Source organism: Morchella importuna (assembly GCF_003444635.1).
Source record: "Morchella importuna strain M04M26 chromosome Unknown Morimp01GS001, whole genome shotgun sequence".
Taxonomy (NCBI): Eukaryota; Fungi; Ascomycota; class Pezizomycetes; order Pezizales; family Morchellaceae; genus Morchella; species Morchella importuna.
The window spans coordinates 2,033,845-2,059,907 of NW_025763398.1; the positions used below are offsets into that span (position 1 = coordinate 2,033,845).

The following is a 26,063-nucleotide window of genomic DNA, read 5'->3' on the forward strand; positions in this document are numbered from 1 at the left end:
GCTCAGAAGACTTCCGGGAACCGTACAAAATGTTGCAAGGAACGGCAGACGAGACACTCCGAAAGTTCCATCCGAAGTATCCCGGAAAATCACGGGACTCATGGGTGAAACTTTAGAAATCCTCAAAATACGGCGTTTTTTTCCCATCGGTCTGACAGTGTTCGGAATGCCCGTTGTTTCCCTGGGAAGCAATACAGGAAAGTGAAGGAAACCGATGCACCGGAGTGTTCTGGGACAAGCGTGGAGAAAACGGGTCTCCCTTTGTTGGGATACACGTTTTTTCACTTGAGGTTTTCCTTTGTTAATAGAAATGGATGCGGAAAATAGAGTGTAACGGAGCCATTTCAACTGTCTGGTGTATGAGTACACACAGGGCCCGGTTACATGCTGAGAGTTATTGATAGAAGCCAGTTGCACAGTGACATGCAAGTACCGGCAGTGTGGTTAGCTACCAGCTGTCAGAGTAACTACATTCTGAGCGCTAGGAAGAGGATCTATTCATGGGAGCAATGACTGACGAGTCTATGCCTCGCCAATGATTAGAAGGCCGGCCAGAGTGAAGCTCTGAGTGCTCGGCGATCCTCTACATCCTCCGAGCATGATAAGTCCGCCCGTAGTGGCAGGGACGATGCCTGGGAAAGTCTACAATAAGTAAAGAGCTCTACAGCAATGATTAAGCTTACGCCTGAGCGGTAGCTCATTCATGCAGGTCCCGGTTGTGCGACAACCAAGACTGCAGGTGTTACAAATGCTTTGACTAAGGGTGGTTGCCTTTGGAACAGGAAGCACCCGCTAACGCTTAGAGAGAAGCGGGGTAGCGGTGGTAGTGCTTCCCTTCCACTTGAAGGAATCACCAGAACTTAGTAAGGAGGTAGGAGCAGAGAATGGAATCCTTTGGAATATAAGTACTCAGGATCCTTCTCGCCCAACTATCCGATTTTCTGATTTTCCATCTTGCACGGCCACATCTTTTCTACCGGATCCTAGCGATACGTGGAAAGGCTGTCCCCGGTACATAAAGTCAGTATGGAATCGTTATTAGAGCTACATTTTCTTGTTATGCGCACAATGTACCATACCAAAAACCCTAGGTTGGACTCGGGACGAGTCTACCGGAGAGGGGGGTAGTGTAACAGAGCCACAGTAGGGCTGTTACAAAAGTACCTGTTCTACCAGTCAAGCCATACGACCCTAGGGCAATCACCGCTTGTTCCACTTCGATGGTTGAAGACAAGGGCAGATGAGCCCCTACCTCTATTGGTATGGAGGGTAGGGATCCTGGCAAGCAAGAAGTCTTACAAGTCAAGCTAGGGGACTGGACCAAAACTAGAGCAGAAGGATGAGCATGCCAAATAAAAAGAAGGGTAACCCCAAACATAAGTTACCCTACCTTGGAAGTCAACCTTTGAGGCGTAATAACTTAGCAACCGATGCTCGGAAAATATGCTTTACTACGTCAGAAAGGATCCTGACGATGCTCCGGTCCATTTGGGGTGGTTGAATGAACGGATTGCGGAGTTGAGGGAACACTGCAAAATAAACACGTTTTAGACCCCAAAAATAACCCCCGGAGCGTCGAACCGCCGGAACCCTCCTGTTTCAGTCCGGTGCAACTTTGAGGGGGAGTAGGAGTACGACCCAAGCTACTAAAAGCAAACCTTGCTTTACAAAACACCAAATCTTCTCTAAAACAAATTGAATAAGCAATTGCTATCTGGTCGGTTGTTTCCACTAGTTCTTAGGGTCCCGACCAGCTCTTGGCAGAGATTGCGTGATTTGACTCGGGCGGAAGTTCGTCCGAGGTGTGGCAGCGACTCCTCTCGCCCCTCATAGAAAAAAGTCGCGGTGTCCCCGGACTAGGGAGGAACGGACGGCCTAGAGAGGAAAAGCGGGAAAAAAGGGGCGGAAGTTCGATAAAAGTACTCGGTTGCCCCCAGTTTGAACTCGGGGAGTCATGGAATCTTTACATGCGAGGAGACCCCTTAAAGTTATTAAGTTTTTAGACTACAAATACGATCAAACAAAAATAAACTTCATCTTTCGATCGAACGAGCCCAATGAATCCATCGTTGCCCGTTTACCCTTTCTATGTCAGATCGAAGTCACGGTCGTGTATCATCCTAGCACCCCCGTTACAACTGCGTCATAAACTCGGACTGTCATAAACTGCTGTTTTTAACTGAAAACTGTCATAAACTCAGACTCAATTTTCTAATTTTGACCACCCAAATTACCCTAACCCACCCTAAATACCAATTTTTCTAAATACCAATTTTTGCCCTAAAATTACCCTAGCCCACTCCCAAAATGGCTGTTGAGTTTATGACCATGACACCCAGGTTTTCGACAGCCAGTTTTTAACCAGTTTAAAACTGTCTGTCATACATTCAGTTTAAAACTCCCGAGTTTCTCACGGGGCTCTAGTGTTAGCAACTCAAAAAAAAGCAATCTTAATCGCCAACTTCTCAAACCTAGCCAATCAAAACCTTTAAATAACGCATTGCATATCGTTATATCTATATACTTATAAGATACGTAGAGGACATGTAATTTACACTGCCCCCCACTCATCAACTACATCCACTACCTGAAAACAAAGTTCGCCATCCGCGTCCTACTCGCTCACCCCCTCAACAACCCAGTGACAGGGCGCTGCCACCCCTCCTTCCCCACCCTGACCCCCGACAGGGTCCCCTCCCACACACGCCTCCTCCGCGGCCGCCCTAACCCACCCAAAAAATGGAACTCAACGGCAACGAAAGGTGTGGCCTACCTCCCTATCGAACATCTCTGCTCCCTCCTCCGCTACCCAATCGCAGGCGGAACCGACCACAAACTCCTCCCAAAACAAGCCAAAGATCAGATGTTGAATAACTGGGCACAAGACTTTCCGACACCCCCTACTACACTTTCCCCCTCACCACAAGCCCTGAACCCTTCATGGACCTACACAAATTTACGGCTACTCGAATCCACCAAATGAGAGCCCAAAAAAACTACCTCAGAGGCCACAAATCTTGGCTCAACCTCCACCTCTCTGAAAAGTGCGACAGATGCGGCGAAGCCCCTGAAACCACCGAGCACGCCATCCTCCTCTGCCGAGCGAAAGCAACCCAACGCGCCCAACTCCTCCCAGGAATCAAAACCCTCGAGGAGATCTGGAGTGACCACACCAACACACTAGCTCTAGGAGCCTTCATCACCGCCACCAAAACGAACTTCCCCAGAAAGGAACACATCTCCCCCCTCCTATCCGGATCTGAGACATCAAGTGCCCTCAGCTCCCCCCCCTCCACCACCTAGCCACCGCAAAACCCAACCCAAATCAGGGTACTCCGCACCCACCAAAGACCCTCAAGGGGCAACAGGTTATTTGAAACCAGCAGGAAGATTTCTTATGTTGGACATGGGCCACCAAAGCGTCAGTTTTCCTTGCAGTCAACCAGTCAGTTCGTTTGCATTTTGCTTGTTTTCATTGTTTTCCTTTGTTCATCTGGGGTTGTGGAATTTGGTTTCTAAGTCGGGGAGAGGTATTTTTATGCCATAGTCTAAGACTGCATGCAGAGTTTTGTACCTAGAATTAATTAAAACTACATGATTTAAAAAAAAAAAAGAGGACATGTAATTTATACTACATGTAGTGGTACGTGTGCGTCGGAGCCAAAATATAAATAGCTCACCGAATGTATGTAGGTTAATTGAATTTACGTACATTAGGTAGAACATCAAAAGGCATGAAAGGTTACAATGGTATTTCTTAAAGCGTTGTGTTTCAAGCAACAAATGTAGGCGTCTTCTAGTCCTGTGACAATAATAATTCGGATAACATCCGAGATAAACCTAGCCCTAATAATACGTCATTCAGAAAACAACCACCAGCCTCCTTATCGATAAGAGATGCAAGTGACGACATCTCCAAAATAGCAAGTACAAGTACACTCTTCATTTCTAGATAAACGTGCTCTTAGTTTCCATCATCTCACTAAACATCCATTAGATTTTTACAGGAAGTATCATCTATGTCAACCACAAAGCTAATTCTCGCCATAAACGCTGGTTCATCCAGTGTAAAACTGTCTCTCTACTCATCAACCCCTCCCGACTCGGAACGGAAGACAGGAAATGCCCCATGCCTTATCCTTCAATCATCAGTTTCAAATTTGACATCTCCGCCTGCAGTTTTTTCATATACTCATACCGAAAACTCTTCTACGTCTAGCAACGTCAAATCTAAGGAATTGCCGGATGTGAAATCTCAAGATGATGCCTTCAAGCATTTCCTCGAATACCTTTCCAAGGACTCTGATTTGAAGCAAGTAAATAGCGGAGAGGATATTACTTTCGCTTGCCATAGAATTGTACATGGAGGTGATTATGAAAGACCAGTTGTTATAAACGAGAAGAGTTTAAACTATCTAAAGGAACTCACTGATCTTGCCCCGCTGTAAGAATCTCCATCAATATATATATGACAATAGACAGAAGTGAAAGCCACTACTAAATTATTGTTGAAATTAAATAATAGGCACAATTCTCCTGCTCTTTCACTCGTTCAAACAACTCTCAAACAACTTCCGAAAACAACAAACATTGCTTACTTTGATACCAGCTTCCACACTTTATCAATGCCCGAGCATATAAAGACATACCCAGTAAATCTCGAGCATGCGCGCCGCAACAAGATCCGAAAGTATGGGTTTCATGGCATTTCTTACAGTTTCATCGTGACCGAAGTAGCGGAATATCTCAAGAAAGTAAGAATTTATTAATACCATAAATTAAGAAGCATAACTAACTCTAAAAGTCTGTTGAAGAAACCTCAATTATCGCACTCCACCTTGGGAGTGGCGCGTCCGCCTGCGCCATTCGGAATGGAAAATCACTGGATAACTCGTAAGTTTCAGTTTTAGTTGAGCCTACATATTATCCCCCGCACAGAAAAATGTAATAATAGTTTTTGTTAGTATGGGCTTGACACCACTTGAGGGACTTCCTGGTGCGACACGCAGCGGGACCGTGGATCCATCACTAGTCTTCCACTATACATCAAATGCTGGTAGAATATCGCACAGCGGTACTGAGGATATGCAGATCAGTAAAGTAATTTAATATCCTCAGTTATAATATACCTCATTTGCTAATTTCAGGCAGGCTGAAGAAATTCTAAATAAGAAGTCTGGCTGGTCATCAATCATCGGTACAACCGACTTCTCGAAACTTAAGTCAGATTCCCCTCCTCCACATAGCGAACTTGTCTTCGATTTATTTGTGGACCGTATTCATAACTACATTGGTGCATACTTTGTAAAGCTTCGCGGTAAGGTTGACGCCCTTGTATTTGCTGGAGGGATTGGTGAAAAGTCTTTCGAGCTGAGAGAAGCAGTCGTGGATGGGGTGCAGTGTTTGGGGTTCTCATTGAATAAAAGGGCAAATGAGAACATCGAGAAAGAGAATGGGATTGTCTTGAATATTGGTGAGGAGAGTGCAAGGGCTCCTAAGGTCTTAATTTGCAGTACAGATGAGCAGTTTGAAATGGCGAGGGAATGCGCGAGAGACAAAGAATTTTGGAGCAAGCTTTAGTGTTTATTGAGATTATGAGCGGATACGTAGCTGGAAGTTAGGTTATTTACTAAGTTTATATAGCGAATACCTCAATGAATTATTATTATACTGTATCATTCAGAGGCTACACATAGCTAAGCTTCGAATTCATAGCCATCGTGCTGCGGGAAACGACAGGTATATTTCACGGGACCTGACATTGCATAGAATCCACTCCCTACAAGCATTGCGCATATGTATCTCAATGTAACAATGATTTGAGACATCGGAGGGGCCATTACATGCCAACTGCCGAAACGACCAACTTTGAGGACGTGTAGCCTGAAAAGAAAGTCTTGTTTAACCGGCGCATAGAGTAGCTCCCACCACTCATAAATTCCAGGGTTTTGTCTGTACGAAGATCCAAGTAGGCTCTTAACGACCTTTTTAAGCCACATTATGTAGGTACTTGTGCATTGTTTTCTCACGACGTACTACGTCGTACGGATCTGCGTATTATACCTAGGAAAATTCGTTCCACGTGAACAAAAAGATGGATGGAAAACCGTGCCGACATGGTACCTGAATTATAAGTGTAACTGATGTGCAATAAAGCCCTAAAAGAGAATAGACAATCACCACGCGTTAGCAGGTGCCACCAGACAAAGGTGGACTAGCCAGCAGTGTACCTACAGCAGAGCTCTAGCTCTGCTCTTCAACGTAGCGCAAGAGAGGCTTAGCAATGGTTCCATGGACTGTTACTTTAGTGTTAATTCGCCTTGAACGGTTGAGATGCGTATAGTTCCATTATTGAGGTCTTGGTGCTGGGCAGAAGATCAATAAAAGACTTGAACCTGCACGCAGCTATCCTTCAAGAATGTCTTGCAAGGCGTTCAATCCTTAGACGTAATACGGTTAATAACATGGGCCAGTACTAGCTTTGCAATTTGATGCCTCGAGTCTGAAATGATGCCACGCGAACCTGTCAGATCATTTTCAGAGTAGACCTTTAGCAGCTACGTAGCTGATACTGCTGTGCACACGTACAAAACCCCCCGATCTGTGGTTGTGGCGCTGCCTGAGCATGAGATCAAGTTGCGAGGAGCATGTAGTTTGTGTAAAGCAGAGGAATGCTTCCGGAACGATGATGAAGGAGGAGTATGGTTGTTGCTGTATCGGTGTGACATTTGCGGTTCTGAACTTTGATGGAGTACTTGGTCCCCAATGTTGCCCATATGTGATAACAACGTCGCGAAATACCAATATAGATATTGACAAAGCGCAATACCCTTACGTCAATGGAATATATATTCCGATTGTAGATGATTCGAATTCATAAAACTCTAGCTATAGGACAGTAACTTTAGTGTAGTGGGCAATTGACTTTTGACGGAAAGCTGTGCAAAACCTGCTAGAATTACGATTAGCAAGCTCCAAATTATGCAATATATCGATCCATCATATGGCAACATTTTTTCTTCTGAATAAGTATGATCGTTACTCTACATGATGATCACTTATCTGGCCCCGGCCGCGGGATAACCAATTGCTACCTGAGGTGCCAGAAGGTGTAGGAGCTTTGGCTAGATAACAGCAGACAACTCGCGTAATCAGGCGGTCTATAGATAAATTTGCTTTGGCCTTGAGTGAAATGCTAGGCTTTCTGCCGTTGGTGCTACATACGTATTGCCAACAAGTGTTATCTCTGGCCCACATGACCTTCTCAATTGATATAGGTACTGTTGTTCAACGGGGTATTGACGGACACTGGGTGTTGACGGACAAGTCAAAAGAGAGACAGCCAAGTCCAGTTTTGCCCTCAAAAGGCCCCTGTCCGTCAACACCCAGTGTCCGTCAATACCCCCATGAACGACGGTATCAATGCTAGCTCCTTTCTTCCAACTCCCTCTAAATTGCACTATTATATATATACGTTCATCTGGACGTCCCACATTACATTATGGTGCTGATTCTTGGCAGACTATGTGCCCAGTTCGTCTTGAACCACGGATGGGTTATGCAGTGCCTCCTTGTACTGACGTTTGTGGACGCGACTGATATTGCATGCCATACAAAAATACACCAAGCTCATGATTTTGGGTGTATGCAATAATGGCCCAGTTCAAAAACGTCAGTGAAATACGAGTATATCTGCTGCTTCCCGTTGATGCGCACGTACGGCGGTTTTTTTTTTGCAGACTATGCCTTGCACATCCCGGAAAACTCCAGCACACACGAAGGATCGTCATGCAGGAGCTGATGAACGACGTTATTATCAAGGACACTGGCTCGGGCGTCTAGAGTACTAGCCTTTGACAGGCAACTGCATGGGTAGCACGCGATGAGAATTGGAGAAAATCTTCAATTAACAGCTGTGGGTATTCACGGCCGGGTCCTTTTGGCTAGCGCTATAGCTCATCCCTGGGTTTCAGTTGAGGGAAATGATCGAGGTGGTCACAAGGCATCACTCGGAGAATTTATGGGGTGACTGTGTTCTAGAAGCGGGTTTTAGACTTTGTGTGGAACATTACCGTATCACCAGGGCAGGAAAAAAGGGATATATATCAGCAAAAAAATACCCAACATAACTATGTGGATATAGAATGCAATTGAATAGGGTTTTGGTTAGTTGATTGGTTACGGAAGAGGGATATCGAGATTAGTGTTACAATCGCAGCAGAGCGTTCGATCTCCGAGTTAATACTACCGCCTGTTCCTTAAATTATAGGATTTTTCTATTTGAAAACAAAGTCAACTGGGGAGTATGAGGAGATTTTCTCTGCGTCCGTGGTCGTGGGACCGGTGTCCTACAACCCCAACCCTTTTACAGCATTATCAGCGGGGCATGATGCAAAAATGTCGACAGATGTTTTAAAGACAGTGCCGGTGCGTATTAAACGATCATCTTAAGTGAATCTATGCACCTTGTGTCGGACTTCCTGGTATGTGATACGGTGAAGGAATACACCCTCCGATGCACGCTGATACATGCGTACTTCGATTTGATAGTGTGTCTGTACCACCAAGACTTGATACGGCCCGCCAGTCCATCGAATCGGGGGGAGAACGATGTAGGATAGAGATACAAAAATACGAACACAACTATTGTTAATATAGAGTAATATCAGACACGATAATATCAATGGATCTAGAGAGAGAGGGGGGGGTTCGCTCCAAAACTAGGCAGATCACAAATACAGAAAGGAAGCTAAAAACACGTATTCCCCAGCAGAAGTCGTCGTCAACGAGAACCTCTATGGGTACCTTTTTTGTTCACAGGGAAAACCCTCCATTTATATCCCATCATCGGAGCTAGAGGATTGGGGGGGGGTCCTGTCCAAAACGAGAAATGAGCCGGGCAGCCAATAATAGGCTGGGTGTTGAGTCGCACCTAGCGGCACAGGATTGGCTGTGGCTGTCATGGGGGTAAAGAAGTAAGCGAAAAAATGCGCCTACAGGGGCAGTTTTGAGTTGGTCGTGAACACCTTGGTGGATACACCCCCTCACACCCTTTATGGCAGAGCACGCACAATCTTCCAAGGTGCCCAGCGACCCAAGATTAGGGGCAGCAAACTGTTTTTTTTTCCCGCTCGTAGCACTTGAAAGGACCCCCCCCCCCCCCTTTCAAAAAGAAATCGTTGATAATGCTGCTCTCTCCTTCCCGAGTGTCTTCCATTCGGATTCATAAGTTGGCCCCGAGGTTCTTTGAAAAAATAATTTCTCTGCTATTGTTCAAGTTGTCATTCTTTCATTGAGAGGTCTGGTATATATATTTCAAGGTTTTAGGTAATATATATCTGCTGTCCTCTTTGGATGGTCCCCAATTATTGACATTTACAGGAACCAAGAACACCAAGAACACCAAGAACGCCCAAGAACAACACCAAGAACAACTAAAGCATCCCAAGAATAATCAAGCTTTTCTCTGCATACGTCAAACACGTCAACTAAAAAACGCAGCAAAAGTCAACGGCTTCCTAAAGAAGAAATATGTCCGGCAGCACAGTTGAATTCGTGAATCTGCTTCTGCGTCAAGTGACGGAAACAGATCCAGCCGCAGAGGAGGAGGTTGAAGAGGTGGCACCAGCATGTGGAGGAGCGAACGCGTATGATGGAAGGATGGGTTTGAGGATATCGGCGGTATTTGTGATCTTGGTTGGATCAACTTTCGGTATGTAAACACATATCGAGGACAAGAATTAGTCTTACAGGAACCCCCATAACTGATTGGAACTTCTTCGATATAGGTGCTCTCTTTCCTGTGATCGCTAAACAGCATCCTGGATTAAAGGTTCCCGATTGGGCTTTTTTCTTCACAAGGTACTTCGGTTCAGGTGTCATTATTGCGACTGCTTTCATCCATGTAAGTGATGATAATGCTATTCTCATCGATCGAGAACATATACTAACTTTCTAAAGCTGTTGACACCCGCCAACGAAGCTCTCACCAATGGCTGTCTCACAGGCCCCATCACAGAATATCCATGGGCACAAGGAATTGCCCTGATATCTGTCTTTTCTCTCTTTTTCGTTGAGCTGCTTGCATTGCGCCTGGGAAAGTTCTCCGCTGCCGGACATGACCATGAACATGGGCTCGCCGGGCCCCCCGCAACCAAAGAAACGTCTAGTGATGCCGAAAACCGTATTGCCGAAGCCGACCCCGAATCCCTCAATACATCCGAAGAAAAGGAAATGCGAGGAAAGGAATACGCTGCACAACTCCTATCCATCTTCATCCTCGAATTCGGTGTCATCTTCCACTCCATCTTCATCGGTCTCACTCTTGCTGTGTCCGGGGAGGAGTTTATAACTCTCTACATTGTTCTCGTCTTCCACCAAACCTTCGAAGGTCTCGGCCTCGGATCGCGTCTATCCAGCGTTCCCTTCCCAAATAAATGGACACCATGTCTCATGGGCGCTGGATACGGAATCAGCACACCCATCGCCATCGCCGTTGGGTTGGGTCTCCGTACCACCTTTGAGCCAGAGACTCAGACCGCGCTTATTGTGAATGGTGTTTTCGATGCCATCTCGGCGGGTATTCTGTTGTACACGGGATTGGTGGAGTTGATGGCGCACGAGTTTTTGTTTGGAAAGACATTGAGAGATGAGAGCATGGGCAGGGTCTTGTGCGCTTTCGGGTACATGGTTCTGGGTGCTGCATTGATGGCGTTGCTTGGGAAGTGGGCTTAAAAACCGTGTTTTTTATTTTTATTTTATTCCTTTATATCCTTCCTCGGTTTGGGCGGTCGTCTTGGTTTCTGTTTTTATCCTTACGTATCGATAGCTAGATTTAAAGTCTGTCTGTTGAAGGATAAATTGGCGTTTTGTTTGGCTTTTGGTTCGCTGTATATACTTATAGTAGCTCTTACTGTCTATTTTGTGTTGACTGGGAGGTTTTATATCTGTGTTTACGGCGGCTGTGATTAATGATATCAAACGCCCTTTGTATTTATGTATTGAAGATATGAGCATATACATACGATATCCATATATATGATGACTACACAAGTTTTGACTTCTAATATGAAAACCCTAATTGGCTGCAAATCTAGGCCCCTAATTATATATGGTTTCGGTTTTCCCCGACCGCGTCGTTACGGCTAAGTCGGCATCACGTTATTTTTTGCGTGGAGAATTGATGCCCCGCTTTCCTCTCCGAGGATCGGACGAACTGATGGGCGAGCAGCGAACCCTGCTGCGATTCCTAACGTATCAATATGCTTGACTCTAATTCGTGACAGGGGGACGGGAGAGAACATGGGTTCTAGGCGTTTCATGGGTATTTAAGCTTGACCCTACCCTCCCCTGGAATGACGTTGCGTTATCTTTTGGCACGGCCAATTGCATCAATAGATAAATAATCCGACACGAAAGAGCGAGTGAGATTCTGTGATCCTGGAAAGCGAGATTTTTTTGTGTTTCCCAGATGTGGCTCTTGTCGATATGTCGATAAAGGACAACGACAACAATGGCAGTTAGCCGGCTAGACAAGCGGATACCTGTTCAGCTGAGGGTGCGGACATGTGGTCCATTCATGATCCAGCAGTGGGACGATACCTGTCTTTGTTGTGGTTTAGTTTAAGTGGTCAGCTTGACTCCAGCCGCTCCGTTCCTTTGCAATAAATCACGTCTTTCTATGTAGTTTATCATGAGCTCTTTCGTTCTCCGGCGTTGGCGTGAGTTTTGATTTTTGGGGGTGAGCAGATTGATCTATGCTGGATGGATCTGGGCGGCTATCTGCACCACTGCATGGGCCCGGCCCGCCATACATCATGCCGATCCCGGCCACCGTGTGCATATTGCATGCTAATATATCGCTATAGCATGTCCCGACAAGAGGATCCATATATGGGATCTCGGGCTTAAGTTGGCACCAAGCACGGGGCCAGCGATCTGCCCCCGCGTTACAGAGGCGATATATCCGGGCCGATCAGCAAACCTCTAGCTAAGGCCGAGGGCGTGATCCCAGCTGTGTACGTGTGTGTGTGGAAGATCAAGCAACATATCATATCCTCAGATGCGCCCTGTAGTCATGTCAGTAAGGAATCAACATCAACACTACCAAGGTCGCTCACCGCATCTTGGCTTCCATACTCCACTCTACTCTAATTTTTCTGCGCGTCCCTTCCAGCCCACATCAACAGACCTCCAACATCCATCCACATCCATACGCCATATAATGAACTGCATTCCAAATAAAGTAAAATAAAATGGCGTCTGGCCCCTAAGCACAGATTATCACTCGCCGATGCCACGTGATGGGTTGTACTGTCTTAGGTGAGATTATAGTGTAGTGGATGAGTATCCATGTGTGTCATATTGGGTTTTGTATTCACCGGATGAGCCGCGTCAGGTGCTGGTTTGGTATCGCATTTGTGGGTCGAGATGGTGTATTGTGGGAAGGTTGGGGGTGCTGGGTGCCACCCGCGGGGGGGATTGTCCAGCGTCCCACTCTGGGCGTTTATTTCGCCGTAGCCAAAGCACACAAACACATAGGTGATACTAACCAGACTTCAATTCGCAAATCCTCAAAACTACGCACAAAAACACCAAAGCCACAGGTAAGGGAAACATTAGATAGAAAGAATTCACAATCCTCAAATTTCGCGCTGTATACACAGCTTTGCTATTACAAGAACCAAAAACACAGTCGTTAAATATAAATACTTCCCGCTAAACACCACACCCCACTTTATATATAAACCGAGATAGTGAAGAAAGAAAGAAGAGAAAAATTACAGCGTAGCTCACATTAAGGTAAGAGCTTCAACAAACAAAAGGGAAAAACAATTCATCTTTTCCAAAAAACACTGGAAAAAATAAGAGTCATAAGTCATGATACATAAAAAAAGATATCAGGGCATTCATCTCCTCGCGCCCCTCCTCCCCGCAATCTCCTCCGCAACAACCTCTCCCAGCTTATACGCCACCTTCTCTCCAATACCCCTATGCGGCGGCGGCGGATGCTGCTCATTCCCATTCCCATTCCCATTCCCATTCCCATTCCCCCTCGCCCCGCCCATCACATTACTCATGATGCCGCCCAACCCCGCCATGCTCCCCCGTCTCGGCCTATGGCTCCCATTGCCCTCCGACGCCCTGCGGTGCCGGTGCTCGTGATGCGCATCGACGCTCGACGCCCGACGCTCATGCTCCTTCTTGCGGTGGTGCTTCTCCATCAGCCCGCCCGTCATCATGTATCCCGCCTTCTGTGGCCCAGACATGCGTCGGCGGCGCTCGCTCGAGCGCGATCTTGAGCGCGAGCGGGAACGTGAACGGCTCTCCTTCCGGTGGTCGTGGTGCCGCTTCGCTGCGATCGCAGCTGCAGTCCCCAACGCCGCGGCAGGAATCTTCTTGGAGCGTCTGTGGCGGCGGTGGTGGTCCTCATCCGACGACGACGAGGACGAGGAGGACGAACGAGAACGAGAACGGGAGCCACGGCGATAATAATGGTCGTGGAGTGCCTTACCTGCCATTCCAGCTGCCGCAGCACCGAGTGCTACGCCGGCGACCTTGCGTCCGCGGTGCTTCGAGTGGCGCTCGTCGTCTGAGGAGTAACTTGAGACGGAAGATGAGCGGTGCTCTTTGTGGTGGCGCATCTTGTGGGTTGCAAGGCCTGCAGCGGTGGCGCCCAGGGCGGCGGCAGCGACATTGCGGCCGTTGTGGGTTTCGTGGCCGATGTTGGCGTTGGCTGAGGAGATTGATGATGCCGAGGAGGAGCGGCGGTGGGTGCGTTTGCGGTGGTCGTAGAGTTCCTTTGCGGCGCCAGCGGCGGCGACGCCTAGGCCGGCTTCAGCGAGGTGCCGGGCGCGGCGATGGTCGCGATGGTTGTCGTCATACCAGCCGGGGTGATGCTCTTCGCCAGAGTAGATTGCGTTCTCGGAGCCGCGGCGGCCGCGCGAGTGGGAGCGCGAGTGGGAGCGTTGGCGGTGGTGATTGACGGCATGCTTTAATCCTGCGGCGGCCAAACCGGACTCGGCGAGGTGTCGCGCGCGGTGGGAGTGCTCGGTGCCACGGGAGGACGACCTGTGGTGCGAGGATGAGCGGTACTGGGAGTGGGATCGGTTCCTCCTGTGCCTGATCACCTCGTGCGCACCCACCATTCCGGCACTGGCATCGACGAGGCGGTGGTGGCTGTGTCTTCCCGGTGACCCGATGCTTGATCTCCCAGGAGACCCATGGCGTCTCCTAGTGCTACCATGTCGGATTCCGTCCTCGAGATAGTATTCATCATCGTAAGAATCATAGCCCTCGTACGCTGGCGGACCAACGCTCCTGGCACGGACATAATGTGCTCCTCTAAGGCCCCCAATATTTAGACCAACATCTAGCTCTGCACCTCCTCTTCGGTAGTTGGATGATCGGCCAGGGCCGTTTGAAGTTGTGTAGATATACTCGCGGACAGAGTCTTCATAGACGGGCACATAATGGTCTTCATGGATGATTACCGGGTCTCGGGGCGGGCTCATGGCCCGGTGGGAGGGGAGCTCGATAGTTGTTGATGAGCTGGGGGAAGCTGCGGAGATGATTGTTTCTGTATTTGTGCTGTAGTATCTCTTGCGCCTCATTGAGGGCGGGATGAGCATATCATCTTCGAGGATAACAGGCATCTTTGCGGATGTTGTTTAGAAAATCGTTAAAAGGGTTTTTTTTCTGTTTTTTTTTTTTATATTCTTATTGTTATTGATGCTCGAAACTGCGGTCGAAGAAGCTGCAAGGGCAAGATGATGGGTGATCTTGAGTGACTTGTGGGGATATATCTGACAGTGAGTATTGGATATTGGGGGTGAATGAAAATGAAGACAGAGGGAGGGAGGGAAGGCTACCTATATCCCCACTGCCCTGGGCAGATGACGTCTGCCTTGTGAAGGATCGAACCTGGCACAGCAGAGAGCGAGAGACTCATACGTGGGATGTGTGGGGGGCGGATGGGTGGGAAGGGTGGGAAGGGTGAGTGGTGGTGGTGGTGGTGGTGGTGGTGGTGGTGGTGGTGGTGGTGGTGGTGGATGGGGAGGCTGAGTGATGGCTGGTGAATATGATGAATATGATGAATGACGAGGTCTGCTGCCACATCTCTGCGATACCATGCAGCCTCCCTCACTCGCCCACCATTACCGCTCTCCACTATTACACACTCTGCTCGCTGCACATACCGCTTTCCTCCTCCTCCTCCTTCTGCTCGTTTCCCTGTACAGTCTCCTGTCTCTCCTGTCTCTGCAGCCAACCACGACCCCTGTCTCGCCCTCGCCCACAGAAACGACGTCACATCCTGCTGATCGATCCGCGGCAGGGAAAGAAAAGTGTTTTCCAGAATTCTCCTTCCAGAACACCTATGACGCTCTCTCTCTTCTTCCCCCCCAGTCACTTTGCTTGCTGCTGCCCAGTGCACATAAGCCACATCCGCTCGCTGGCTTGTGGATTTGTGTTTCCCTGTTTTTACTTTTACTGCTGGCTGCTGCTGCGGACCAGAGCCGAGAAGCCAGCATGCAATGCAGGAGGTTTATGTACGGGGAAGGGAAGGGAAGACGGCGGATTCATCACCACGACGACAGCCTGCATATATGCCGTATTCCGATCGCGACCCTTCACTGAATTTTTTTTTTTCTTTTTCTTATTTCTTGGTTCGCCTTGTTTTTTTCCCATCAGCCCGAAAGCTTAGCTTCAGTTGTCTCCCCCCGCGTCCCTGGCCATGGCCATGGGGATCTCAAATCGTCAGGTCTCGCTTGTCGATTTTCCCACTTCTCCGGCAGGATAATTAGATGAGATATAGGTGTTTTGCTTCTTTATCTGGGGTAGAGTAGATGATACCTTGAGAGATCAGGGTCTGAGTTCAATTCAGGGACTGTCTACATAAGGTGGACTGGCGGCCTTGTTTGGAGGTGGTCAATGACTGACCCTAACCCTCGATCGCTAGCCAGACAGCCAACCATCCCACACGGGGTTAGTGAACATCACGGACAATCTTCCACTTTGTTAAAGACTGTTTGCTTTAACTCCAAAGCGCTACTCTACTTACGTTCATGTAGTAGCCGGCTTGCCGTGATGCTAATAGAAGTGCCCGAAGATCCTCATCCGAGATCACATCACTCTCTTTACATGCCTTTACTTCCAGGCTGTGGATCATCGAGGTCCCGCTGTCTGGGGCCTGGAGGGTCTATGATAGCTCTGAATGTTCGGATATAGATAGGATGTGAGTGATGAGTGATGATGGCTGGATCCAATGGGTGCCGCAGCTTAGCTTTATAGCTTCTTGAAACTAAAAACGTAGCGATTGAAACGTGTTTTAACACATTCTGCACAACGCTCTCTTGCTCTTCAATATTGAAAATATCTATTTAAAGCCCTAACCATTTCTTATTCCAGATAACCTTCTTTCCTTCCAAGCCAGAAAGGGAAAGCCAGCTCCATTCAATCCATTCAACAGGTCCTAAAGTCTCCCTCCAACTATCTACAGCTTTGCCCTCACGAAACCGTTGTCCGGCTCGGGCATATAAATCAATCCCTCCAGCGCCCTCGCATTAATCTGTGCACAAACTAGTCAGCGACAATCTCCATCAAAAGGGCTCCTAGCCTGGGAAGACTTACGTGCTGCATCCCCAGTTCGTCAATCCTGTTAACCCCCAGCAACCTCATCGCAGTCTCCACCTCTTCCCTCAGGATAGTCAACACCCTCTCCACCCCCTCTGGCCCGTACCCCGACAACCCAAACAGCGCCGGCCTACCAATCCCGACCGCCGTAGCACCCAAACACAGCGCCTTCACCACATCCGTCCCCCTGCGGATCCCGCCATCCACATACACCTCCAACCTCCTCAGCACCTCGGGAACATGTCTCCGTATCTCCAAAAGCGTATACACCGGCGGCGGTGCCGTATCCGCCCCGCGCCCACCATGGTTCGAAAGAATGATCCCGGTAACCCCCAGCTCCCTACACTCCCTGCTCGCCGCAATCGCCGCATCCTCATGCGTCTGCAGCCCCTTCAATATGATGGGAAGATGCGTCTGCGATCTTAACCACTTTAGATCCTCCCACGTCAGACTCGGCGACGTCCCTGCAAACAGCGCGCGACCCAGACCCTCACTCTTCACCGCCGTCGCAGACTTCACACCCCCGCCCTCGCCCGACGTCCCCGACACCGCGCTCTCCCCGCCAAACTTGACGCGCTCGTCGGCCTCCCGCTTGCCCGGCGTGGGGGCATCGAGCGTCAACACTATCGCCGTGAAGCCCAGTGTGTTGATGCGCTGTAATAGCGCCTCGCTCTTACTGCGCTCGATCTGCACATACAGCTGGAACCACAACGGCTGGCCCGTGCTTTTCCGCGCAGCAACAATCTGCTCCGGCCGCAGCGACGCATTGTTCGACACACACTGAATCACGCCCTGCGCACCACACGCCTCCGCGATCCCAGCCTCACCCGTCGGGTGCGCCAGCCGCGCCATTGCCGCCGGGGCCACAAAGATCGGCAGGCTGCTCGGCGACCCGCATATCGTCGTGGTTGTGTCGACGTCCTTTACGTCGCGGAAGATGCGCGGGCGCAGGAGGATCTGCTTGTAGGCTGTGTTGTTGTGGTGCTTTGTGATGAGGTCGTCGGAGGCCGAGGAGTAGTATGCCCATGACTTTGGTGGCAGGATGCGCTCGGCGGTGTGGGCGAAGTCGTCGATGTTGAGCTGCTCTTCGAGTGGTGGTATTGGCGGCGTGGGGATTGTGGATTTGGGGGTTGTGGAGGAGGAGGGGGAGGAGAGGGTGGAGGGGTCGATGGGGCCGAGGATTTGGGAGGGGGTGAGGTTCTCTTCGAGCGTCCCGGGGGGGTGGATGGGGTCGTATTCGGAGGTTGCGTCTTGGCCGGCAAGCTTTAGAATGATCTTTGAACCGCCGGGGTGGGAGTCTAGAAAGTCTGGAGAGGGTCAATTGCTGCAAGCGAACAAAGCTTCTCTATCGGCGATATATTTGATATATCGTGGGGGGTTGGAAGCTATCATACATGTGACGTCGTAAACCACATTATTGATAATAACCCAGCACGACTCGCGGGAGTTATGTTTCGCGACTACATGTAGCACACCAGTCAATCCCAATCCCAATCCCACCCCACAAACAATAAAATGTTCAGACTCACCTTCCTTTGCGTCCATATTTTTTTTTCTTTTCTTTTCTTCCTCCGAAAAGCAATCAATATACGTGGTCTTGGATTACTGTGTTGTCGAGGGATGGATGGACTCAAGTCCGAGAGAAAGAAAGAGGGTAATTGCCCCCCAGCGCTAGGTGATAAGCTGTTTTAGCCGAGCTGCTTAAAAGCCCGGCTCGCAGTCGGGACTAAAAACACCGAGGGTTAGGGCTGGGTGTGGGTGTGCTACCAAGCTGGTGTTACACTTCGTATTCCAGAGTGTTGGTTCTGCGAGCGCGCTGAGGGTGGTGGTGGTGGTGGGAACAAGGGATAAGCTACATACCGCGAACAGCGATATCTTAAGAACTGAGAATGGGCCTGATAAAACTCTGATCGAGTCGCTTAACAAGTTCCCCACATCTAAACACCGTCTTGATAGATACATGTAGTCTCAATCACCCAGCCTCACAAAGCGAGTGATACCCCATGACTCACCCGTCGGCTGGCCACCAAACCACGCAGTCTCCTCTCCTTCCCACGTACCCACAACCCACACACACGCCCATTGGCAAGCATAATCGAAGAATCTCTTGGTTATCAGCTCCAACCCGCGACCATCGACACTCTCCAACTGGTGCCCGCAAACCCCCCCCCCCCCCCCCCCCCCCCCCCCACACGTGGCCGAATCATAGTCCAACCTCCACCAGCCTATCCTCTACACAACACAACACAAACTCCTGACGACTTGGAGGTTTTTGGATAGTAATCATCAGAAAACCTTCAAAGTTAAGACTTTCTGTCGCAATGCCAAAAAATAAAAGCTATGCCAAGGGTTAGGGTTGGCTTGGTATTCAATCTTTTTTTTGTTTAATTCATTAATTGCATCTTGGTATTCAATCACGAAGGCTGACTCGGGTGTTACGAATTGGTCAATGATCTACGTATTTGTAATTTTAAACCTAATATCGCCGGTTTCAAAGCTTCGGAGTTCCGATACACAGTGGAGCACCGGTATACCGTTGCTGTACTAACTGGCAATCATCACAGGAGTTCCGGTGTTGTGGATCGTCGAGGTATCGCAATATCCGAGTTGATCGCGGAATCCCGTGTGCACGTGTTACTGGCAAGACTACCCTGTGCGGAAGCTATGGCTTCAGAATCGATATCGATGTCGTGATATACTGAAGAAGGTGCATATATAAAAGGCTGTACGTAGCTAGCTGAGCTGAGGGAGCACATGTAATATTTGTCACTAAAGAGCACTACTTAATTAATTAACTCCACCTACACACGTTTTATCCAATTACAGTTCCAAATTAGCAGTACGAACAACTAATACAAAAAATGCCCAAAGTATTCTTGTAAGTTCAGCGCAGCATCAATACGCATATTACATATTTCTTCAAACCCATTAATCCCATCCATGCATGCAGCCTCGGAGCAACCGGTTTCGTCGGCGGGACAGTCCTCCCTACCCAACCCTCTAGATCACTGCTCTCGCCCGAAGCCCCGAGAAGGCATCCAAGATCACTAGCGCATTCCCAAATATAACTACTGTGATCGGTGACCTTGATTCCGTGGAGCTTTTGGAAACTCAGGCAGCGAATGCTGACATTGTGATTCGTGAGTACTAGCTAGTTACCTCCTATACCTAAGTGTATCCTAATCTCTTTAGACACCGCAATTTGTGACGAACCAGGCTACGCCCACGCAGTTATTCGCGGTCTTGAGAAGCGTGGAGGCGGATATTTCATCCACACCAGCGGCACCGCCCTTCTGTTCGATGAGCCAAGTGGAAACGTCTTGAGCGAAAAGATATGGGACGACATCAAGGACCTCAAGCAGCTAACATCGCTTCCTGAAACAGCGATTCACAGGCCTGTTGAGAAGGTAACTACATGTATACAATAGTAGTGGGTGATGGAGAAGGGTAAGGAGTAATTGACACCCCCCCAAGATAGTTCTCGCCGCGCCCCACCTTCAGTCCACACCGCTATAATCTCCCCCGGTAAAATCTACGGCTTCGGCACCGGCCCCGATAAACTCACCACCACATTCTTCAAAGACGCCCTCGTCGCCGCGGGTGTCGGCTTCAAGATAGGTGCCGGTATCAACACCAACTCCACAGTCCACATTCAAGACCTAGCACGCCTCTACACCATTATCGTCGGGGAGGCCCTGAAGCCCAATGGTGGTGCAGCTCAGTGGGATGCGGAAGGATACTACTTTGGTGTGAGCGACGATGAGATTTCAGTAGCGGACCACGTCAGTCTGCAAACAAAGAAACTGGCAGCAAGTGGAGTGCTTAGCAGTGATAAGATGGAGGTTTGGCCGGCGGAGAAGGTGGTGGAGTTGCATCCCTTCTTTCCAGCCGTGTTTGGGAGCAATGCAAGAGCGAGGGCAAGCAGAGGAAAGGCATTGGGATGGAAAACTGTTGAGAAGCGGTTGGAGGAGTGGTTGAGCGAGGAGGACGCTTAGATGGAGAATTGTTTGTTTTTCTACCAATGCAATCCGCTCATATAATTTTTCGGGTGAATTACACTATGGGAAAGCATAATACATATGCGAAAAACGACACAAGTGCAGTAAATGTGGAACCTTCAGTAGAGTGCCATATAATTTTGGTTTGAGTGGAGCTTGGTGGTATGATACTCTCCCCCTATTCATTTAAAGTGAAGAGTTCTAGCCCTAGCTCTTATCTAATAAGAGAGGTAACTATTGGCTATAACATCCAATATCATTAGATTGGGAGATTCCTTCAGTTTTTTTGCATCTCAATGTTTTGGCCGGCTCAAACCTCCCTATGGAATAATGTTATTCTGTGGAGATCCATAATGCGGTGAATGTTTGCTTTGACAGGTCTTATGACTCTTTCCGCGAAAATCAACAACATGATAAAATGAACTGATCATGAGCTTCCTCGTGGTAATTCGCCTCGAGTCCTCCGAATCTGGTTGACATCTAATCGAGGAACACTTTCTCGCACCTCGTATATTTATTAACCCTTTGATTTCATCAAGAAACTCATCCATCTAATCCAGCTCCGCTTAATTTTAACAGCATACGTATATCTATGCTGTCGATCCGTAGAAGAACTACCGCAATGTCCTCGAGTGAGAACCCATGAAACAGCTTCCCACCAGCGACTGCCGATTCTTGGCATCCGGGGGCTAGTTACCGCTTCCTAGAAGGTTCTCAGACGCCGAAGGATGAGTACTTTTGAGCGCTATATACCAGCGCGCGCGGGCATGTCATGCGTATACGTGTCCGGCCGGGCTTGAAACAGCACTATAATCTATACGGATTATTGCCAAGAAAAATAATTGTTCGGGGTTCTTTCCCCGCCCCCAGCCCTAGATCATTCAAATGCCTTTAAGCTTCGAATACCGATCGAAATGACTATCATTATAATAATGAGAAGGGATACCCATGTAGGAGCGTCGCAACAGCTGTTGTCACGGGTTTGGCGTGTGCAGATGCCAAAGGCCGGGAAGAACTGCAGGTACTCGAAGGGGAATGTCTACTCTGGTATATATCAATATCTTGGCATCAACGGCCTTTCGTCTCAGTTCTGTTTAAGTCACCTTGTGAACAGGAAGTTGAACATACATGCATGCAGCACAGGTACTTTGCGGTCGCATGCACTGTACACCACAAAGCCAATTCCGCCGCCAGAGTATGTCGGGCCGTCGAAGCTTCTTGCTCTTGACGATTTCAACTCAATACTTGCAAAAAGCAAAGTTGACGTTTCGGTTCTCGGTCTATTATGTTAGAATCGTGTGATCGACGTTTCTGCGGTCTACTTTGTGGTTTACACAACATCCTCCTAGCCCAATACCTACATTCTGCACTTAGTCATAAAGCTGGTACTCTAGAGTGGGGAATATGCCTCACTCTATTCCTATTCGGTCTCGGATCGTTACTGCTAGGAGCCCTAGAAACAAAGGATATCCAATCGTTGTTATTCCGAGCTGAAGACGATTAGTGATGTCCAGGAACTCTTCGCGAAGGAAATGCTTGAACCCCTTGCCAAGCTTAAATATAGGGTTTTATCTTTATAAACTACGTGTTCCCAACTTTATACAGGTACTAGGGTGGGTGACTTGATCATGCCTGCTTGTTGAACCCTGCCAAGAACCAGATATACATGTACCTAATCTGCAATAACCCAGTACGTGGATTGAGCCTCTGCACTACGACTTCTATACTACCGGTATACCATATCAGTTGAGCTTTTGAACAAACCAAGGCACGTTCACTGAATCGTAGTCTATCTACATGTACACAAGTACGTGTATGTTCTAGCTTGTCTAAATAGTATCAACTTTACCGCTCTCGTATGATATCTCTAGAACATCGGACTCCATGCCTGAGATGTTGTTGCCTAAGTTTTGTTACCCCCCCGATGGGACCTTCACTCTATTCGAGTGTAATTAGTTTTCTTGGCAACGGAGGCCCTCCGTTACTGACGTCGCCCAATTCTCGGATGATCCGCAACAAAATGTAGATGTTCTGGATCTTCCGGGCCCTTTCCACCCGAGAACTGGAGATGGGGAAGCATCATTGTTGTTTTGGGGAGCCAGTTCAGAGCTTGTTCGCCCGAGAAGTACCCACAGAGCGGCTTAGAACCCCTTGTGTTCCGGGTTGACCTCCTCAAATGCAGCATCAAGCTTGGCGCCAAGAATAATATGTAGACCTCCTGCTGATTTCAGTACTGTTGTCTTCCCCGTTGGACCTGGAGAGAGAAATGATCAACACAACTGTCGTCTGTTCAACCAATCACAAAGGTTCCTGAAAACCACTCAACCACCACCCTGAAATTCCGAGATAAATTGTGGGGATAAATTGTTACTCTAGACACCCAAAGTAGTACCTGCTGCTGATTGGATGGAAGCTCTATTTGGTGCAGACCGCTGTAAACCCGGAGAAACGGGGGCAGTTTACCGGTAGCCAATTGTTTCAAGATTTTTGGCATTCAAGAGGGTGGACAAGATTATTGCCAGAAAAGGTATCGAATCTGATACTGCAGGGGCCCTGAGCTTAATCTGTCAGCATTTTTTTGCATCGGCTCACTCGCGGAGAGATTGACGAACGAACTCAACTTGTGGAGTAATAGTTAGTCCAGCACCGAGCTTTCGAACGGAATCCGAACCGTGCACTTTGGCTACTTCCTCGTGGTGTCAAGGATAGATTATATTGAAATCCATTTTGGGTGCCGTAAAGATACTCTAAACAAGTTCCTTGAGAGCTTTTGAAAACAGATATAAGGGCACCTTCATCTCCACCCCAAATCCATTCTTCATCCTCTTCACTTCACCATCAAAATCAGCATCACATTCATTGCCTCCAACCTGAAGAAAACGGCTTTACGTTCATTTTATTACAAAACACTCACAATGCAACTTCGCACTTTCACTGCCCTCGCCGCGGGAGCGATCATTCCCCTCGTCTCTGGCGCCGCTACAACTACCTTCCCTACCGCGGCTGGTGCGACCACCCTCTCCGCGCCCATGTCCGTCACCGGTACCTACGATGGTGGTATGAAACGTTTTGGCCGTGGTCTTAGCCCCTGCTCCGAGGCCGACGGTGGTTCAATCGGCGCTGTCTTCATCCTTGAGAGCGGTGCCACCTTGAAGAACGCCATCATTGGCTCTGATCAGTACGAGGGTGTACACTGCAATGGTCCTTGCACCATTCAGGTATGGCTTCTCGAGTATCTGCTTTTTCCAAGATTTTATACTGACTGAGATCGCGAGGACAGAACGTTTGGTGGGAAGATGTCTGTGAGGATGCTTTGACTATCTTGCAATCATCTGGTACTTCTTACGTTACCGGTGGTGGTGCCAAGGGTGCTTCCGACAAGGTCATTCAGATGAACGGAAAGGGTACCGTTGTCGTCAAGGACTTCTTTGTCTCGGACTTCGGAAAGCTCTGGAGAAGCTGCGGAAACTGCAGTGGCAATGGTGGCCCTCGCAAACTCATCGTGGATGGTGTCGTTGCCACCGGCGGTACCGTCATTGGTGGTGCCAACTCTAACTATGGAGGTTAGTCTGATCCATTCAGGAATAATCCGAAGGAGATTTCTTTTACTAATTCTTGAATTGTACTTTTTCTAGACACCGTCACTATCAGCAACACCTGTGGTGCCGCCCCGGCCAAGATGTGCCAGGTCTATGAGGGATGCGACAAGGCCCAGGGTGACTGTGAGAGCGAGAAGCTCAGCACTGGATTCGATGGCGTGACTTGCATTGACGGTGGTGGGAACAAGGCGACTTGCTAGAAGACTTCTTCTGATCCCTTTTTGGGGAGATGAGGATAATCTTAGAGGAATGTGTTGAGAGTTTATTTGTGGTAGTAATTTTCCTCGTGGTATTGTTGCTTGTTGCAGGGACAACAAATAGTTTTTTAAAAATGACAATCTATAAATCCTTAACGTTGACAGTACTGCCATCCGAGTGATATATCGTGATCAAAAATACTGGAGCTTTTGCGACTATAATAGGCCGTAGATTGCTTATATAAAGTAGACCCGAATATTAATGTAGAAGGGGTAAACTGATGTTGATTAACTCATATCAATATCTTGGAATGTCTTCGGTATCCAGGTTGGTGTGGGGCTGTGTGAAGTACATCGACCATGATCATCCCCGAAAATGATCAGCCATCAGCACATACATACTAGATAGTGGTTGATGCCAAATGGCTGTTGAGGCGTATAATCTTTTGAGACAAGACCTCTTCAGATAATTGCTTTTGTTTTGTTTCGTTTCACTCTAGTTGATGATCTTTGCGGGTAACGTCGAAGCGCAGTCGGGCACTTGTCCATTGAAATTTACCCGAAGCCACACGACGGCCAAACTTACACGTGTACTTCGGAAGGTTAGGTCTAGCTACATGCATCTTTTATATTCTTTCTTGTGAGGAGATCTATATCTAGAGTCTATATCTTACGTATATGTACTTAACATTTACTACATCTCCATCTGAAGGAATGTCTTCAGCGCCCGATGTTAAATTGGCCATATGAACCTAATCAATTTGCATGTACTACTTACTCCCCATGTCCCCATGTCGCTTCAAATCCAGTTCAAGTGGTCGAGAGACTTCATATGATGAACACTGACTCCTGCTCTGATTTGTAGGGAAGCACCGAGGGAGTTGTAGTTAGGCAACCATACGATTGCGTGGATGTCTGAGACAGCCGATTCCCTAGGTAGGTCACGGTCGCATAGAACTCGCAGCTGAAAGACAAATCTCCGGAGATTTAGGCCCTAGTGAAACAAATCACAGCCAGTTTAGACATATGTCGGTTTTGATCGAATGCAAGTAGCCTTGCAGGAACGTTTTCGCCCTTCGTAATTTATCCCCCAATCACCCACTCCTCATTTCAATTCGATCTCATGGTGTGGAAACAAGCACTTTAACTATATTAACTTTTTATTAAAGGTGGTGTCTGGAATTTCTAAAGATTTACAGAACTAAAATGCTGCATACGCAGGGTTTAGGATCTGGGATTTGTGATAGGAACGTTTCGACTGTACTTTGAATTCCATCAACAAACCCCGTTTAGCCTCATTAGAGACATATGGACTTATAATCACGATTTATATTTACTGCAAGTATAAGCATATAGCTCAAAAATGTGATACTGACTCCAACGCAACATATGAGGAAGGTGGGAAAGTAATTCAACGATTCAATTACAGCGCATTAGCTAGTACCGGGAAACACTTGCAATTGCGTAAACGGCATATGGAATTTGATTCCAACCAATCAGGGTCTTTTTAAAGGTGATCTCGAACTTATAAGTTGGACTGTTTGAATTCCTCATCATATATGCAGGTATGGGGTATGGCATTTCATCCTGGCTCCCCGGATATTGGTGAAAAACACTTAGTGATATATAATGGGCTT

General features: G+C 48.1%; 7 protein-coding genes across 7 annotated transcripts; 4 read left to right on the plus strand and 3 right to left on the minus strand.

Moving 5' to 3' along the window:
* Positions 1 to 4,019: 4,019 nt before the first annotated feature.
* On the plus strand, positions 4,020 to 5,580 carry LAJ45_00504 (uncharacterized protein; the record flags this gene model as incomplete). The annotated part of the gene is made up of 6 exons (XM_046110105.1): positions 4,020 to 4,444; positions 4,526 to 4,754; positions 4,805 to 4,893; positions 4,965 to 5,100; positions 5,152 to 5,317; positions 5,384 to 5,580. 6 exons carry the CDS (start codon positions 4,020 to 4,022, stop codon positions 5,578 to 5,580), a joined length of 1,242 nt encoding a protein of 413 aa, XP_045976798.1.
* A 129-nt stretch (positions 5,581 to 5,709) lies between these two features.
* Positions 5,710 to 6,293, minus strand: LAJ45_00505 (uncharacterized protein; the record flags this gene model as incomplete). The annotated part of the gene is made up of 4 exons (XM_046110106.1): positions 5,710 to 5,779; positions 5,844 to 5,883; positions 6,124 to 6,158; positions 6,235 to 6,293. The coding sequence occupies 4 exons, from the start codon at positions 6,291 to 6,293 to the stop codon at positions 5,710 to 5,712; spliced, it is 204 nt and encodes a 67-aa protein (XP_045976799.1).
* A 3,238-nt stretch (positions 6,294 to 9,531) lies between these two features.
* LAJ45_00506 (uncharacterized protein) lies at positions 9,532 to 10,734 on the plus strand (the record flags this gene model as incomplete). The annotated part of the gene is made up of 3 exons (XM_046110107.1): positions 9,532 to 9,712; positions 9,789 to 9,904; positions 9,961 to 10,734. The coding sequence occupies 3 exons, from the start codon at positions 9,532 to 9,534 to the stop codon at positions 10,732 to 10,734; spliced, it is 1,071 nt and encodes a 356-aa protein (XP_045976800.1).
* Positions 10,735 to 12,908: 2,174 nt separating this feature from the next.
* Positions 12,909 to 14,654, minus strand: LAJ45_00507 (uncharacterized protein; the record flags this gene model as incomplete). The annotated part of the gene is made up of 1 exon (XM_046110108.1): positions 12,909 to 14,654. The coding sequence occupies one exon, from the start codon at positions 14,652 to 14,654 to the stop codon at positions 12,909 to 12,911; it is 1,746 nt and encodes a 581-aa protein (XP_045976801.1).
* A 1,838-nt stretch (positions 14,655 to 16,492) lies between these two features.
* LAJ45_00508 (uncharacterized protein) lies at positions 16,493 to 18,177 on the minus strand (the record flags this gene model as incomplete). The annotated part of the gene is made up of 4 exons (XM_046110109.1): positions 16,493 to 16,567; positions 16,630 to 17,939; positions 18,027 to 18,092; positions 18,162 to 18,177. 4 exons carry the CDS (start codon positions 18,175 to 18,177, stop codon positions 16,493 to 16,495), a joined length of 1,467 nt encoding a protein of 488 aa, XP_045976802.1.
* A 1,316-nt stretch (positions 18,178 to 19,493) lies between these two features.
* Positions 19,494 to 20,627, plus strand: LAJ45_00509 (uncharacterized protein; the record flags this gene model as incomplete). Its single annotated transcript, XM_046110110.1, has 4 exons — positions 19,494 to 19,510; positions 19,657 to 19,772; positions 19,825 to 20,049; positions 20,107 to 20,627. The coding sequence occupies 4 exons, from the start codon at positions 19,494 to 19,496 to the stop codon at positions 20,625 to 20,627; spliced, it is 879 nt and encodes a 292-aa protein (XP_045976803.1).
* A 2,918-nt stretch (positions 20,628 to 23,545) lies between these two features.
* On the plus strand, positions 23,546 to 24,429 carry LAJ45_00510 (uncharacterized protein; the record flags this gene model as incomplete). The annotated part of the gene is made up of 3 exons (XM_046110111.1): positions 23,546 to 23,848; positions 23,911 to 24,193; positions 24,266 to 24,429. 3 exons carry the CDS (start codon positions 23,546 to 23,548, stop codon positions 24,427 to 24,429), a joined length of 750 nt encoding a protein of 249 aa, XP_045976804.1.
* Positions 24,430 to 26,063: the final 1,634 nt, after the last annotated feature.